The following is a 14,947-nucleotide window of genomic DNA, read 5'->3' as shown; positions in this document are numbered from 1 at the left end:
AAGCAATATACCGACACTCAAAGTTTCAGTGTAAATATACTGTACACCAAGTTAAAACATGGACGGTCATAATTTCCAAGACACTGTGATTCAGGATAGTCGCACACTAAATGTGTTCAAACAAAAAATTATAAAAAAAGCAATATCCACCATTTTCTACATTTGAAAATGCCTATACCAAGTCAGGAATATGACAGTTCTTGTCCATTCGTTTTTGATGCGTTTTGTTATTTGATTTTGCCATGAGATTATAGACTTTCCGAATTGATTTTCCTCTGAGTTCAGTATTTTTGTGATTTTACTTTTTTCATAGAAAATTACACCAAACAGTGTTAGAGTTAGATTTTCTGCTGACAAATTTTTGTCCGTATATATATATATGAGTCTGAAAATTACACCAAACAGTGTATGTATATATTTAAATGTTAAGATCTACAAGGCACTTAATTGAAGTACTCTGGTCATACCATTTGCTATGTTCTGGTTGTGAATTGATTTTGATTTATTCATTACAAAATGATAACTTTTATCAATATGTTGTAGAATGAAGACAATTATAATGAAGTCAAAGACAAAGGAAGGGACAGACTACAAATTGCAATGTACTGATGACATTGCCAAAATTTTGCTGTCTGAAGACACAGGTATATAAGTTAGAATTTAAAATCTTCAATGTTGATTTAAATATCCAGTGGAATAAAAAAAAACATGAACGTTGTGTTAAAACTCCTTACCCAATGAATTTTCATTAATAGTTTTGTGCTATATTCACTTAATCCACAAAAAGAACTGTTCATTTTCAATCACGATTTGTTACATGTTTTTCGAGGAAGTTTCTGTGACCTACATTTTACCCTTTATTGACCTAGGTTTATCCTATATTTTACTGATTTGTGATAAAATACTACAAGACTTCCATTGGTTTCTATGTGCCCCAAATTATCTGATATCTTTTTTTTTCAGACCCGGCTGTTAAAGAAATTATAGTCAATGGCTTTATGCCATTAGCACAGGTAGATATGCACTCTAATACTTCGCCAGATGATATGGCATCTACATCATCATATAACGCAGATACACAATCTACATCATCGTGTAACGCAGACACACCATCTACATCATCATGTAATGCAGAGACATCATGTAATACAGACACACCATCTACATGTACTAGTAGCACCAGTAATATTCATCTTTGGACAGACAAACAAGAAGATATGTTAGTGCATATAAGACATGAAAGACATGATGCATTTGGTAAAACCCGAAATCACAATACATTATGGAAAGACATTGCAAATGAAATTAATAGCACTTTGAAATGTAACATTTCAGGAACTCAGGCTATGAACAAGTACTTCAATCTGAAAAAGAGGTGGAAGGAAGTACTTGATAGTGCAGGTGCAAGAGGGTCAGGATCAGAGGCTAAATATTTTAGGCTAAACGAATCTTTTGATCAACAATATGGCACGAAGGCCAGTAGCAGACCTGCCTATCTGCTTGATACAATTGCAGATAAAGATAAAAATAAAAACGCAAAAGAAACGAACGAAACTGAAAATCCAGCATCAAAAGTTACCACGGGACAGGGAGAAGATGGGAAAGGGAAAAAAAGAAAAAGTACAGATGTTGTTTGTCTTCTTGAAAAGCAAAACACTGATTTCATGAATAAAATGGAAGAATTCCATAAAGACAAAATGAACAGATTTGATAAACTGCTCGATCTTTACAAAAAAGATCTAGATCGTAAATAAATGTCAGATTGAAAGGAATGGGAAATATTTTTACCTGTTACAGAATTTATTAATTTTAATTTCCTAGTGTAGAATGAAGGAGAACCTGTCATGCCAGTCGTATTGTTATGTTATTATTTGATAAACCTCAGGGAGAAACTCTGTTAATATAGTACAATAAATGTATGTTGTATTTAATTGTTAAGGAAGATATTTACATTTGAATTACAATTTCTTTCTAGTCATATTTTCTAGTTAAATAAAGACTTATAAGGAGACTCATGGGTTTTACATGTTTAAAATTTTCAAAATTATTGTCACTTTATTATTTTTCTTATTGTATAAATAAAAACTGATAGAAATATAATTTGGCAAATTTAATTAAAATCTTATATATCGAATGTTTCAATTGTCTTTGAAATATCAATGAAAAACAGTTAAAATCTGTATTAAATGGCTTTTCATGCTCCTAAATGACTCTTTATTTTATAAGGAAGTCTAACATGTTAATTTTTGAAGGAGTTCCTATTTTTTTTTTTTTTTTAGATTGTTTTACTAGTGAACCTCCTTAAATGTAAGTTTAATAACATGCTGAAATACATGTATTATTCTCATTCATTTAGCTAGCTTGGTTAGGTGAATAAGATTTTTTGATGAGCATAATATATTTGTTTTTTATATGCTGTTTATTTTAAATTTACCATAAAGAAAATGGTTGTTTTTGATTGAATGTTTTATTTTTTTATGTTACAATAAAATCTGTTGAAAGGATGTTTAAAACTAGTATAACCTGCCATATTCATGTGTGTCTGTCCTTAGCAAAGAATCTTTGTTGTTGTTTTACCTGACCGAGTTAGGGTAAGCTTCTGCAATCATTTTGCGTCTGTTGTCGGTCTTTATACCTTTTGTGCAGAACCTACAGTAGTAAATTGGCATTTTGTTTTCTGGTATGTGTGTCCGTCTGTCACAGGTCAGGTCACATTTTTTGGTCAAGTTAGTTTATAAAGAAATAAAAGTCACATCAACTTGAAACTTAGTACACATGTTGATTTAAATGTGATTTTTTTCAATTCTATGCCAAATAACGGTCTAGATCCCAATTTTATAGTTCACTAAACTTCGAAATGTGAGTGCAAAAAAACTTGTTTTCAAGTTAAAGGTTTTGGTCAGGTAGGTTATTGTGAAATAGAAGTCACATCAACTTGAAACTTGGTACATATGTTTCTTGTGTTGAGGTCTTTCTTCATTGTATGCTGATATATTGGATTGGCAACGGTTTTACTGTTCACTAAAATTACATGTGAAAGGTAGTTAATAAAAAAAGTACATTTTCAATTGTAGTTTTTGGTCAGATTAGTTTATAATGATGTTCATATCACATGTATCATGGTGTGATCTTTCAGAATTGTATGCTCAATTTAGGTTTTGTACAACGTTTTGAACATAGCAATTAAAATTGTGATTTGCCGATTTGTCTCGCCTGAAACATAAGGATAATGATCTGGTGTGCCCATTCTTGTTACTAAATAATGATGAAGTTTTTTTTCCGAAGGTAGACGACCTGGATGTATACTTTGTATATATACTAGTAAATAGATGCGTTATGTTACAATGTTTCTTTCTGTCATACATGGCATGTTCATTTGCATTGACCTTGACCTCATTTTCCTTGTATGGTCTATTTCTCAGATACTATAAGCAGTCCATTTATATTTGGTGTATTGAAAAGTTGAAAGTTATAAATGTCTGTCTTTCAGTAATCATCTAACCTAATTTTCATAATTTATTGGTCAATTTAATCTTTTGTGTGGTTAATTGTAACGCGTACATGTCTGTCTGTCTAATAAGGCCAAGACGTACGTTTACTTGACCTTATTCTATGGTTCATTTGTCAAACTTCAGTTAACAAGATTATACTATAGAACATAAATATTGAGAAACTTTCCCTGAACCTAATAGAAATTAAAGTAATTGATACAGAAAATAGTATTTTATTTAAACAGCAATAGATTTATTTGCATGTATCAGAACTACACAATACAAACATCCAATGTAATGTTAATTGTAAGATCTATGGTATATTAACAAGCTGTAAACGCCTTAGAACACCGGCATGTCCATTTTGGTAAACATTTGGAAAGTTATTGGGATCTTCTTCCTCATATTCAATGTATCCTTCCACATCATCCTCATTAATAATACACAAGTTATGTAAGACGCAACAAGCAATAATAAGATTGCAAACTTCTTTATGATCATGAAGAGGCACATCTCTGAGTATGAGAAATCGCCCTTTAAGATGACCAAAGGCTCTTTCAACTGTTTGTCTCACACCTGATAACCTTTTTTTAAATTTAATTTGTTGCCTTGTCAGATTTCCAAAGTTCTTAAATGGCGTAACTAACCAATTACGAAGAGGATATGCATTGTCCCGAAGATGTGATAATTTTGTGAAAATAGCTCACCAGCTTCAGCTTTGATGTATACACTTGAGTTTCTTAAAACGCGTGCATCATGCACACAGCCTGGCCATCCGGTGTAGGCATTAATGATTTTCATATTGTTGTCCACCACTGCCTGCAAAACATCAATGAAATAATCATGTAAATTAGAATAAAGAATTGAAAACTGTTAAAGAGACAACAACTTGACCAAAGAAAAGAAATGTGTCAGTTGTTAATTGCATAAAAACTTTGGGACCAACCAATGAGCCTGAAGGAAGACATGACAAAAGTCTTAATGGAAGTTGTAATCGGTTGGATGTAAATCAGAAACCCCATAAACAGACATCTTTGTACATGATTAAACTTTACTTCAATTGAAATTCGTATAGCTACTAATGAAAGATCTGTGATATGTTTTACCTGCAACTGAATAGATGGATACCCTTTTCTATTATAGTAGTCCCTTTCACCACCAATAGCAGCTGACAGTCGAATATGTGTACCGTCTATGAAACCTGTCACCCCAGGCAAAGAGCATACTGCTTCTACCTCAGTTGCGATTTCTGTTTGTTGTCTAGGTGATGGCCAACGAATAATCTAAAAAAAAAAACACATGTTACATTATTAGCATTTGAATATATTGTTTAAATTGTAGATACCAATTCAGAAATATGCTATGGTTACTAATAATTAACCTTTCCCCCCATAAATCGGCTAAAAATTGTAAACAAGATGTCAAGATTTAAGAATAAGATAAATTAAAATTTTCTAGCGCAATATAGTACAGCAAAAATAATATGGTCCAGAGTTAGTTTTCCTATGCAATAGGTGACTGACATTTTTCTTACCCTATCACGCAGATTAACCAGAATATTACACACTTCTTTAATGATCTGATGCACTGTCGACTTCGACAGATTAAAGAAATGTGCAGTTTCCCTCATAGACTGGTTTGTCGCTAAATAGCTGACACATACTAGAAGCTGTTTCTCTGGGGTGACAGTGTCATGTGGCCCCCTTCCTCCTCGAATTAATAAGTCTTGAACGCTTTCCAATATGATATGAAAAACATCTCTGCTGATGCGGTAATGCATTTTAAAATCATCTATGTGCTGAGGGACCGCCATTTGTCCGACTACTGCCATGTAATCCGTCACTTTTGGCATGAAACTTCTTCTGGTCGTCATATTAATCACACTTAATGTATTTTTTGATCTCTTGGCAAGCAAGCGATGAATATCTTCGTCTTCGTCATCAAACATTTCCAATATACACATTTTTCGTAAAAACGCCGCCATATTAACTTACTAAACTGGTACCAAAGTTAGTTCGATTATTCAATTAACCAGACATGCGTACTAATACCAACAAAACTAAAGTATGGTTGGTGATCGAACTAGGCCGTCGTTGGCGCTTCAAATACAGTATTGTTAACTACATTCTACTAAAATTGACAGAAAAAAAGCCAAATCATTCATTTCAAATCAGTCATATATCCTCCGGCTTGTGCATATATTACATAACATCAATAGTGTATTGATGCCATGAAAATTGGTGTTTTTATCCAATCTAAATTAATTTTACAAACGATGTTGCATTTCAACATACTACATGTATTTTTTTAATCACGCCTACTGCTTGTTTTGGAAAAATTGTACCAACTATTTATTTTTTATATATATTTCTCTTCATTGATTTGATTTATTCAAAAACGATCTGATCGTATATAAACTGGTAAAACATCAGATATTAATGTGGTCCATATTTATTACATATTTTCTATCTACGATGTACTGTCTTACTTGAGTAAACAAAAATTACCTTGTTGATGGTCTAAAATAAGGGATCATTAGATACGGTTTACAGGCATAACCACTATCTCCTAGCAACAGCCCATCAACATCAAAGCATCTGTGGTTTTGGTCCAAGTGTATCCCAACATCAGACTTTCGGAAAATGAAGCTGTCATGTGTTGACCCTGGCCACTTGGCAACAATGTTGGTGAATTTTCCTGAAATTAATATAAATAAACTTGTAATTATGCATTGAGAAATATATTGAATGTGAAAACTTGCCTACACAATTTTCACATGCATTTTGCCTATCGCAAAACACCGTTGCAAGAAGCTCAATTCCCAAAAGCAAAACCTTGTAGCGAGATAGGAACCTATCAAATGCGACACAGTTAAATCTCATAGTTCCCAATGAAGTCATGACGTGGTTTGATAGTTTGCTTAGATATGATTTATTCTACAAATATGACCAAAAAATCGCATTTAAATGAAACTCAGTGGTGGATTAACAACCGCTTGTTTATGCTTTTGTTAGAGTTGATTTGGTTGGACCCCCGTTTTAATATAATAAAAATATGCATATGTTGGAACCCCCATATTAAAAATGAATGTAGCCGCCCTTGAAACACGAAATTAAAATTGTCAATAATATATCAGTAAGTCAGCTGCAAAAAATAAAAAGATTTTGTGTGAGTCCCAATCCTTCCAAAACACAGCAGTTAAAGGTTAATGTACAACCTGCTGTTATTGTTGTAAAAAATTATTTGACATACATATATTAACCCTTATAATTTCTTCAACTGAAGTAAATTTCTGTCCCCCCATGCATGAATAAACCAACTGAGAATATTTTATTTCAATTAATGTATAAATAATATTGTCGGATATCACTTTTACAATGGCTCGTATTTTATCGGCAATTAGTGTTCAACTTCAACGTAACTATAGTTTGTGCCTAGAAAGGTTATACTAGTATTAGAGAGACAACTCGAACGTAGTCATCATCACCAAATTGTAATTGCGCTGACCAAGCATCTCCTCGTTGCCTTTTTAATGTTCTATAACAACAACATTCTTAAGATTTGTCGAAAATGAATGAGACACTTTAATTATACAGAGAAATAAACCAAACAGTAATTACGGACACAAATATTCTTTTTCTCTTTTGTACATCGACTAACTGTCTGTAACTCTCCTTTTTGAAAACCTGACATTTGTTTATCTTCGTGGTCACAGATACCCTGAACATTGATGGAATGAAAGTTTTGTCTGTTGACAAATGCATACTCATTATCACTGGGTGCTTGTATGCGAAATATGAGTTCCATCCAATCTGGCAATGTTATAGAATCCATTTATAATGGCTGGTTTGGTAGTCTCGTCAGACCAACGAAGAAAATCTGCCCCATGGACGCAAATTGCACCTGTCACTTCCTGAATAATTCTGGAAACGGTTGATTTATCGTATCCGAAGGTGTCACCAATGACTTGCATAAAGCTGCCAGAAGCATAGTATCTCAAAGCAATTTTAATCTGAGTTTCCACCGGAATTGCATGGCTTCTGTTGGTAGGTCTTTTAAGATCATCATTAAGCAAGTTTGTCAGAATTTGAATGCTCTCTTTCGAATACCTTTATCTTGCCTGAAATTCAGACTCTGTATATGGTTCTGCACCAAGAAATTCCCTATAAATACGTGGTTTATACCTTAATTTGCTGTACATCATACAGCAAGCGGGCAGCCATATTTAACCTCTTGATAAGAACTTATCCGAACCCCTAGACACTGGACAATTTTTGAACAACCCGAATTTGTCCAATCAAAAGTTATCCACTGGATACAGAATATATCCAGTGGATACTTTATCCGGCCTTTTGAACAACCCGGCCCAGACGACCAGTTGATGGCTACGTTTATAAAGTGATGACGCATGCTGTATTAAAACAAAAATGGGAGGGTCAGATCATCAGCCTCTTGCTGCCGGAGGAACACATGTGTCCAAACCGACTGTACCGGAAGGACTCATATGTTCATGCTTAACTTTTAGTAAGTTTCTTCTCATTGCTGTATATTTTTCAAATAAAAGACAAAAGATTAAATAGTGTTATATTTTTCTTCAATGGATCTCAAATGAAACGATCACTCATGTCGTGACGTCAATGTCGGACAGCATCTGACGTCACAGACGTAATTTTTTGAGGCACACGAAATGCAACATTAATTAAAAAAAACAAATGGCAGCAAAAAAGTTAATATCAGAGTGCCAAGTTTGCAGCGTATAACAACTAATTAATGATTATTAATATCAATATGACAAAATGATGGAGCCTAATGAAGGGGCAATGATAAAAAATCGGGAGATTAGTATAAGACTTTTAAGAATACCTGTACTGGTAAAGAAAATTAGGTAGATTTGGAAACTGACACAGCATATAATAGGAATCAAGTTGGATATGCAACAGTACACAGTAATTTTACCTACTTATTGATAAAGAAACACTGGACAATTTCAATGTTCAGCAAAACAAAATGCCCAGTAAAAAAATTAATTGTAGTCCCTCAAATTCAAAGTAGTAAGAAATCTTGCAGTACAATACTGAAACGATCCTGTAATTGAAGTTTTCCTTCACTCCAAATAATTTCTTAAATTGAAGGAAAACTTGCCGAAAAAAATTGAAAAAAGTTAATGATCTAATAATTTTAAAAGTTAAATCCGTGACCAGTAATGCAAGCGTTCATTCGAGGGAAGATGTGAGAGAATTGGGAGAAAAAGTCTGGCACCTCCATTCGGTACTATCACTGTATTGTACATAGGATGCGCACTGCTCAACCTCAGAAATAGATTTTGGCAAAATTGTTCGGAATTTTTATCCTCAATGCTTTGTATATTATTTGGCCTTTTCAACATTTTTTTATTTAGGAGTCACTTATGAGTCTTTTGTAGACGAAACGCACGTCTGGCGCTCTAAAAAATTATAATCCTTGCAACTTTGATGAGTTTATTAAAAAAGTATGTAAAAATGAAAACATAAAAATAAAAAAATACCACCTGATTATAACGGATTTTTTCGGCAAAGATTGGATATTTGCATTCGAACTATGGTAAGGCTGGAGTTCACATAATTAGTACTGTAACAGAAAATCATACTTTTGGAACTTTAGCACAGTCAGCATTGAAAAATATTATTTCTTGTTTTAGTTGAAATAATGCAAATTGCAAACAAAATCTGTAGCCTGCTGTGCATATTTGAACACTTTGAAAACTAAATTCGTGCCGTATGGAGTTTATTTGAATTTCAGCATGATAGAAAATAAAAAGATAGAACCACTTTCTTTAGATGTTTTAAATAACGTTTCTAGTCTTCAAACACAAATCAATGTGAGAGCTGACATCACCGCGTCTTCACATATGCTCCATAACCTGTACACGTACGGCATAAAAGAAATTTTCATTGTTAATGTCACTTTGCATGTCACCCTTCTACATTTGGAACTGGAAATATCATATTGACTAAATCTCAAGGACTTTTAACTTCTCTGAATGTGCTCTGTTCTTAAAGTTTATTATACAAAAAGACATCATCGCTCTTTATTTATGTTCATCTTAAAGAAAAAAGACAACATGTCTTAGAAATTTTAAACAGGAAAATTTGATTGGTGCAAATTTCTGAGGCCTTAAGGGTGCATTCAACAGTTTTTTTACCTGACGTCATTTTGTAACAAGGAATATACTAGCAGAACCAGCCAAACTCAAATTGTTTTAACGGGTCAGGAGGTCCAGTAACAAATATGTTTTTTTTTTTACTAGACCGTCATTGCTGTTATAGGACCTACTAAACTTGGTTTAAAAGTCGACCAGTCATATATCTTATGACGCTGTGTGTCATTTTTGAAAGCAAATGAGGAAAAAACAGCAAAGACTCACAAAGAACTGTAGCATAAATGAAGTTCTACACCTCAAACTAATTGCAACAGAAAATGTTTTAGTTCTAATCTATAGCATTTAGCCCTAAATATCCACAGAAAAAAAGTCCCATGATATCTAACTTCAGGAAAAACTCCAAATCAGCATTTTTAATTTTCTATCAAAATTAATATTAGAAACGGAGATAACTCTGCAAAAATGAGTCTCTCTTTTTTTTTTTTTTTTTTTTTTAGTTGATTTTCTTAAAATTAATGTAAAGTATAATAATTAAATGTAGTTATGAGTTCGTATTTGACTACATTATATTATCTTCTGCTCCTGATATGTAAAAAACCGAAGTGTTTTGGGTGTTTTTTTAACTTATTTTTTTTTTTGCACTTTCATTAAAGAAATTGCAAATTTATGGCTTTGTGAAAATAAAATAATGTGAATATTTGGTATTGTTTCTATCTGTAAATTATATTTGTTTAGCATCTACCTTGTTTCAAGATACTTTAAACAACTAAAAGAAGAAAAGATGATTAATTATTTTTATTCAATTTGAGATTCTTTACCTTGACATGTTGAAAAATCTCATAACTGGTCAACTAATGAATTATGAGTTAGAGGTTGTAGCTTGATAAAAGATATGAAAACACCTTTTAAGTTGTTTGTTATACTCTAAAGACGGCTTAAATATCAAGAATCAATACATTCTGTCGAATAGAAGCGATGAAGTAAGAATTATGTATCAATTTTTATTGATATTTCTGCATTTATGAAGAGTTATCTCCCATTCAAATTCAAATCTCCAAAGGAATATTTGAAATCGTTTTATTTTAGATTTTCTTCAAGTTAAACATTTTTTTCTGTGTATATTTAGGGTATGATCCTAAAGACTAAAACTAAGAAATCTTCTGTTGCAATTACTTCAAGGTTAGGGTCAATTTTATGCTAGATTGACTTAACTATTTTGCATGTTTAATCACACTGAATAACCCTTGCCAGTTTCACTTTTGTTGTTTAAGGTCAACCAGTCTCTACCTTCTCTCTATTTGTCACAAAATGATACCACGCTTTACCTCGTATGCTTAACATGTCTCAATAAAATTAACGGTACTAATTTTCTTGCACCAGATGCGCATTTCGACAATACATGTCTCTTCAGTGATGCTCGTGGCCTAAATATTTGAAATCCAAAGCTTATATAAAAGATGAAGAGCTATAATCCAAAAGGTCCAAAAAGTATAGCCAAATTCGTGAAAGGAATAAGAGCTTTGCATGAGGGAGATATATTCCTTAATTTATAATAATTTCTATTATTCCTTAATTTATAATAATTTCTATCATTTAGTAACAGCAAATTTTAATAACACAAAAAATCCGTATTTTCATGCCAGTACCGAACTTTTTTTTTTTTTTTGCGTGCTGTACTTTGATCATTGGCCTTCCGGTTTTGCCCAGGCTTAGTCCCATCATAAAAACGGAGCAGACTCGTGTTGTTGCTTACATTATGTGTTTCTGTGGATTTCGTAATGAACCGGGGGAAACATATGATTTTCATACCAGAGATACGGCAATCCTTTAAAACAACTGGTTATGTTAATTGATAACTTGACCAAAAAACCTAGCTTTTCAAAATTTGTTTTCTTTAAAATATTTTATTTATTTACAACTTTAATAGATATAGGTATATAATTATAGGTAATTTTCATAAAAAAAAATAATTCAACTATATCTATCAACCTACAAAGTCGTGAGTAAAAAAACATTTTTAAAGAATGAGTATTATCTTATCAGTTAGTATACCTAATCTCTGCAGTCTCTTTTTCGATCTTTTAATTTCTCCATCCTTTTAAGCATATAGTGGAATAAACATACATATAAAATTAAAAGAAAGAAAGCAGTGAATGAGGTTGTTACATTTTTGTGCATCTTTGTTAAATATTTGATTGTTATGGAGTTTTTTTGGTATTAAGATACTTCTGCCATTATTGTTTAAGATATTCTCGTATTCTTGTCTTTCATTTTGCTAATGTGTTTGGTCTATATGCCTTTTGGTGTTACTTCGAAAATTGTTTGTCGCTCGTCTTTCATTTTTGCTATGTGCTTTTAAATTTGTCAATATGCCTTTTTATGTTTCTTCGTTAGATATATGACGTAGCTCTGTACTTATACATCCGGTCATTGTATTGTGGTAAATTTGTGTAATCTTGTACTAATATGCTTGGTCTGTATGCCATTGGTCGCTTGTTTGTATGGGTGTTTAATGATTTAGGATTAGAGCAAAATGTTGACTACTGTATTATAGACATTTTTACCTAGCATGTCTGGTATTTTTGTTCACGCATCGTTGTTAATATAATGCTTCGACTGTCATACAAGTGAGAGATTTAGCTAGCTATAAAACCAGATTCTAACCACCATTTTTGATATATAAGAACATGCCCGTACCAAATCAGGAATATAACAGTTGTTATCCATTTGTTTGAGCTTTTGATTTTGCTAATTGATTAGGGACTATTTTGAATTTTCCTCAGAGTTCAGTATTTTTGGTGATTTTAATTTTTGCTTAGTCATTGGGGTTTTTTTTTCGGTGAAGTATTTGAATGTCTGCAAGAATTTACAAAAATAAACTCCAGACTACCACATCCATTTAGATTTAATTTGTTGGTGTGCAGATATAACCGATAAAAAAATGAGAAATATATGATGGAATTAGACGAACCTTTACCAGTTAGCGGCTAAACCTTGCAACAATGTGACAGTTAAAAAAGGTCTATTGACATTCCCATTATGTTTAAGGATCCAACCCAATTTTAGTTGCATTGATCAATTCGACAATGCTTATCCATGTCTCATGTTTTATAATAATCTACATGTACTACTATATAAATAACACATAGCTGAGAGGGTGATAGAGCAGATTGTTACCCCGAGAAAACATTGTCAACCGCGGCGAAGCCAAGGTTGACAATGTCTTTTCGAGGGGTAACAATCTGCACTAACACCCTCTCAGATATGTGTTATTTAATTTATTATACTGAATGTTCTGTTATTACTGTCGATTAAATTTTAAATTCAAAGTAATAAACTATGACATCTTGTACATAACCTTCCGTATTTAATAAAGCGCACACTTGATCAAACGTCTCCGTGAAGGGTAATAGAGTATTTGCCAAAGGATAGATTCGTATTTAATAAAGCGCACACTTGATCAAGCGTCTCTGTGAAGGGTGATAGAGTATATGTCATAGGCTGGAGTCGTATTTAATAAAGCGCACACTTGATCAAGCGTCTTTATGAAGGGTAAGAGTAAATTGACACCCTCGTATTAGCCAATCAAAATCTGGCATTTTGACATGAAGTATAATAAATATAGATAATTCACAGAAAACTATAAACATAATGATTAATATAAATAATTAGCAAGTGTTTGAGATATCACATGCTACATGGATGTATGGATAAGTAGTTGTTTATTACGTCAAGTGAAACATTACATGCATAATTAGCATGATATTGAGAATTGTCGATTGAACCTGTATTTTTATAAGACCGGCACCAAAGCAGGATTTGTGCTAGCTCACAAGGTTATAGATGACAAGAAGACATGTTATTTTACACACATATTAATCTCACTCAGGGCCTATTCTTACTGTTCCTAACGCTAGTTTGAACTCCCAGGTTATATGACGCTTGTTAAGCGTGGTTAATAGTACCTGCGGTTATGCATTAATATTTTCCAGCTATTTCAAAATCATTACATTAAAATCGCTGATTTACAATACGGTTCACCTTGCCTATATGATACAGAGCAGTTTTATAACAAGCAAATGTATACAATAAACTCATCATAGATACCAGGACCTAATTTAGTATATACGCCAGACGCGCGTTTCGTCTACAAAAGACTCATCAGTGACGCTCGAATCCAAAAAAGTTAAAAAGGCCAAATAAAGTACGAAGTTGAAGAGCATTAAGAACCAAAATTCATAAAAGTTTTGCCGAATACAGCTAAGATAATCTATGCCTGAGGTAGAAAAGACTTAGTATTTCAAAAAAATCAAAAGTTTGCAAACAGTAAAGTTATAAATATAACCATATCAATGACAATAACACTTCATGCCAGCTAGTTTATAGGAACTTAGAATTTAATGGTGCATACAAAACAACGAGGTACATCATTATCAAAGGCAAACATGGAGGGAAATTTTGTTGATTTTATTAAGATTTGCAGTAGCTGGTCCCCTCTTATGGCAATTAGTGCCCCACCCGTTATAAAAATTCAGAATCCGCCACTAAATATCATTGATCCAATTATACTCATTCAAACTCAAAAATAAACTGACAACGCTTGGCTAAAAATGAAAAAAAAAAAAAACAGACAAACAATAGTATACATGACACAACATAGAAAACTAAAGAATAAGCAACACGAACCTCAATTTATCAATCAAAACAAGATAGGTTTCTGCAAACTTATATGACAGGGAATAATTACCTCATTAAGTGAGTGATTATTCTTCCACTTGCAATATTTTAAGGAAAACCTTTAATTGTCTCCTTTTTCAAACAGCCTCTTTTGCACGAGTACATTTGTAGTAAAATGATTTTGGAGTAATAAAACTTAAATTGTACTCTAAAAATGTGATACTTTTTAGACCTTCAAATAACTGTAATTATTGAGTTCAATATTTATAATCCTTTTTTGTCTATTCTCCTCAATTGGTTCCTGTATTCAGTAAATCTCTGTGCTATGTACTGACATTACCTTATATGCAACATTATTTCTCTCACCCACACTATAAATCCTAGGGCATTTTTGAACTTCATTCTGAAGAAAAAAATTCAGTATAGTTTGTAATATTGCAGACCACACTAAATTAATGTTGCAAACTTTCAACAGAGCTTGGTATTTGTTTTTGAGTGGATCATGATTATATATTTGACCACTTGGTCGATGCCACTGCTGGTGGAGATTTATTTCCCCCGAGAGTATCACCAGCCCAGTAGTCAGCACTTCGGTGTTGACATGAATATCAACAATATGGTCATTTTTATGAATTTTCTG

The 14,947-nt window shown here is 32.6% G+C and overlaps 1 protein-coding gene across 1 annotated transcript; it reads left to right on the top strand.

The window, feature by feature from the left end:
* Nucleotides 1-1,019: 1,019 nt before the first annotated feature.
* LOC143078638 (uncharacterized) lies at nt 1,020-2,281 on the top strand. The gene has a single exon (XM_076253485.1). It carries the CDS (start codon nt 1,020-1,022, stop codon nt 1,752-1,754), a length of 735 nt encoding a protein of 244 aa, XP_076109600.1. The 3' UTR covers nt 1,755-2,281.
* The last annotated feature ends 12,666 nt before the right edge of the window (nt 2,282-14,947 follow it).

Source organism: Mytilus galloprovincialis, chromosome 6, assembly GCF_965363235.1.
Source record: "Mytilus galloprovincialis chromosome 6, xbMytGall1.hap1.1, whole genome shotgun sequence".
Classification (NCBI taxonomy): Eukaryota; Metazoa; Mollusca; class Bivalvia; order Mytilida; family Mytilidae; genus Mytilus; species Mytilus galloprovincialis.
Note: the sequence above shows the minus strand (reverse complement) of the source record. Positions and strands in the feature narration are given on the sequence as shown.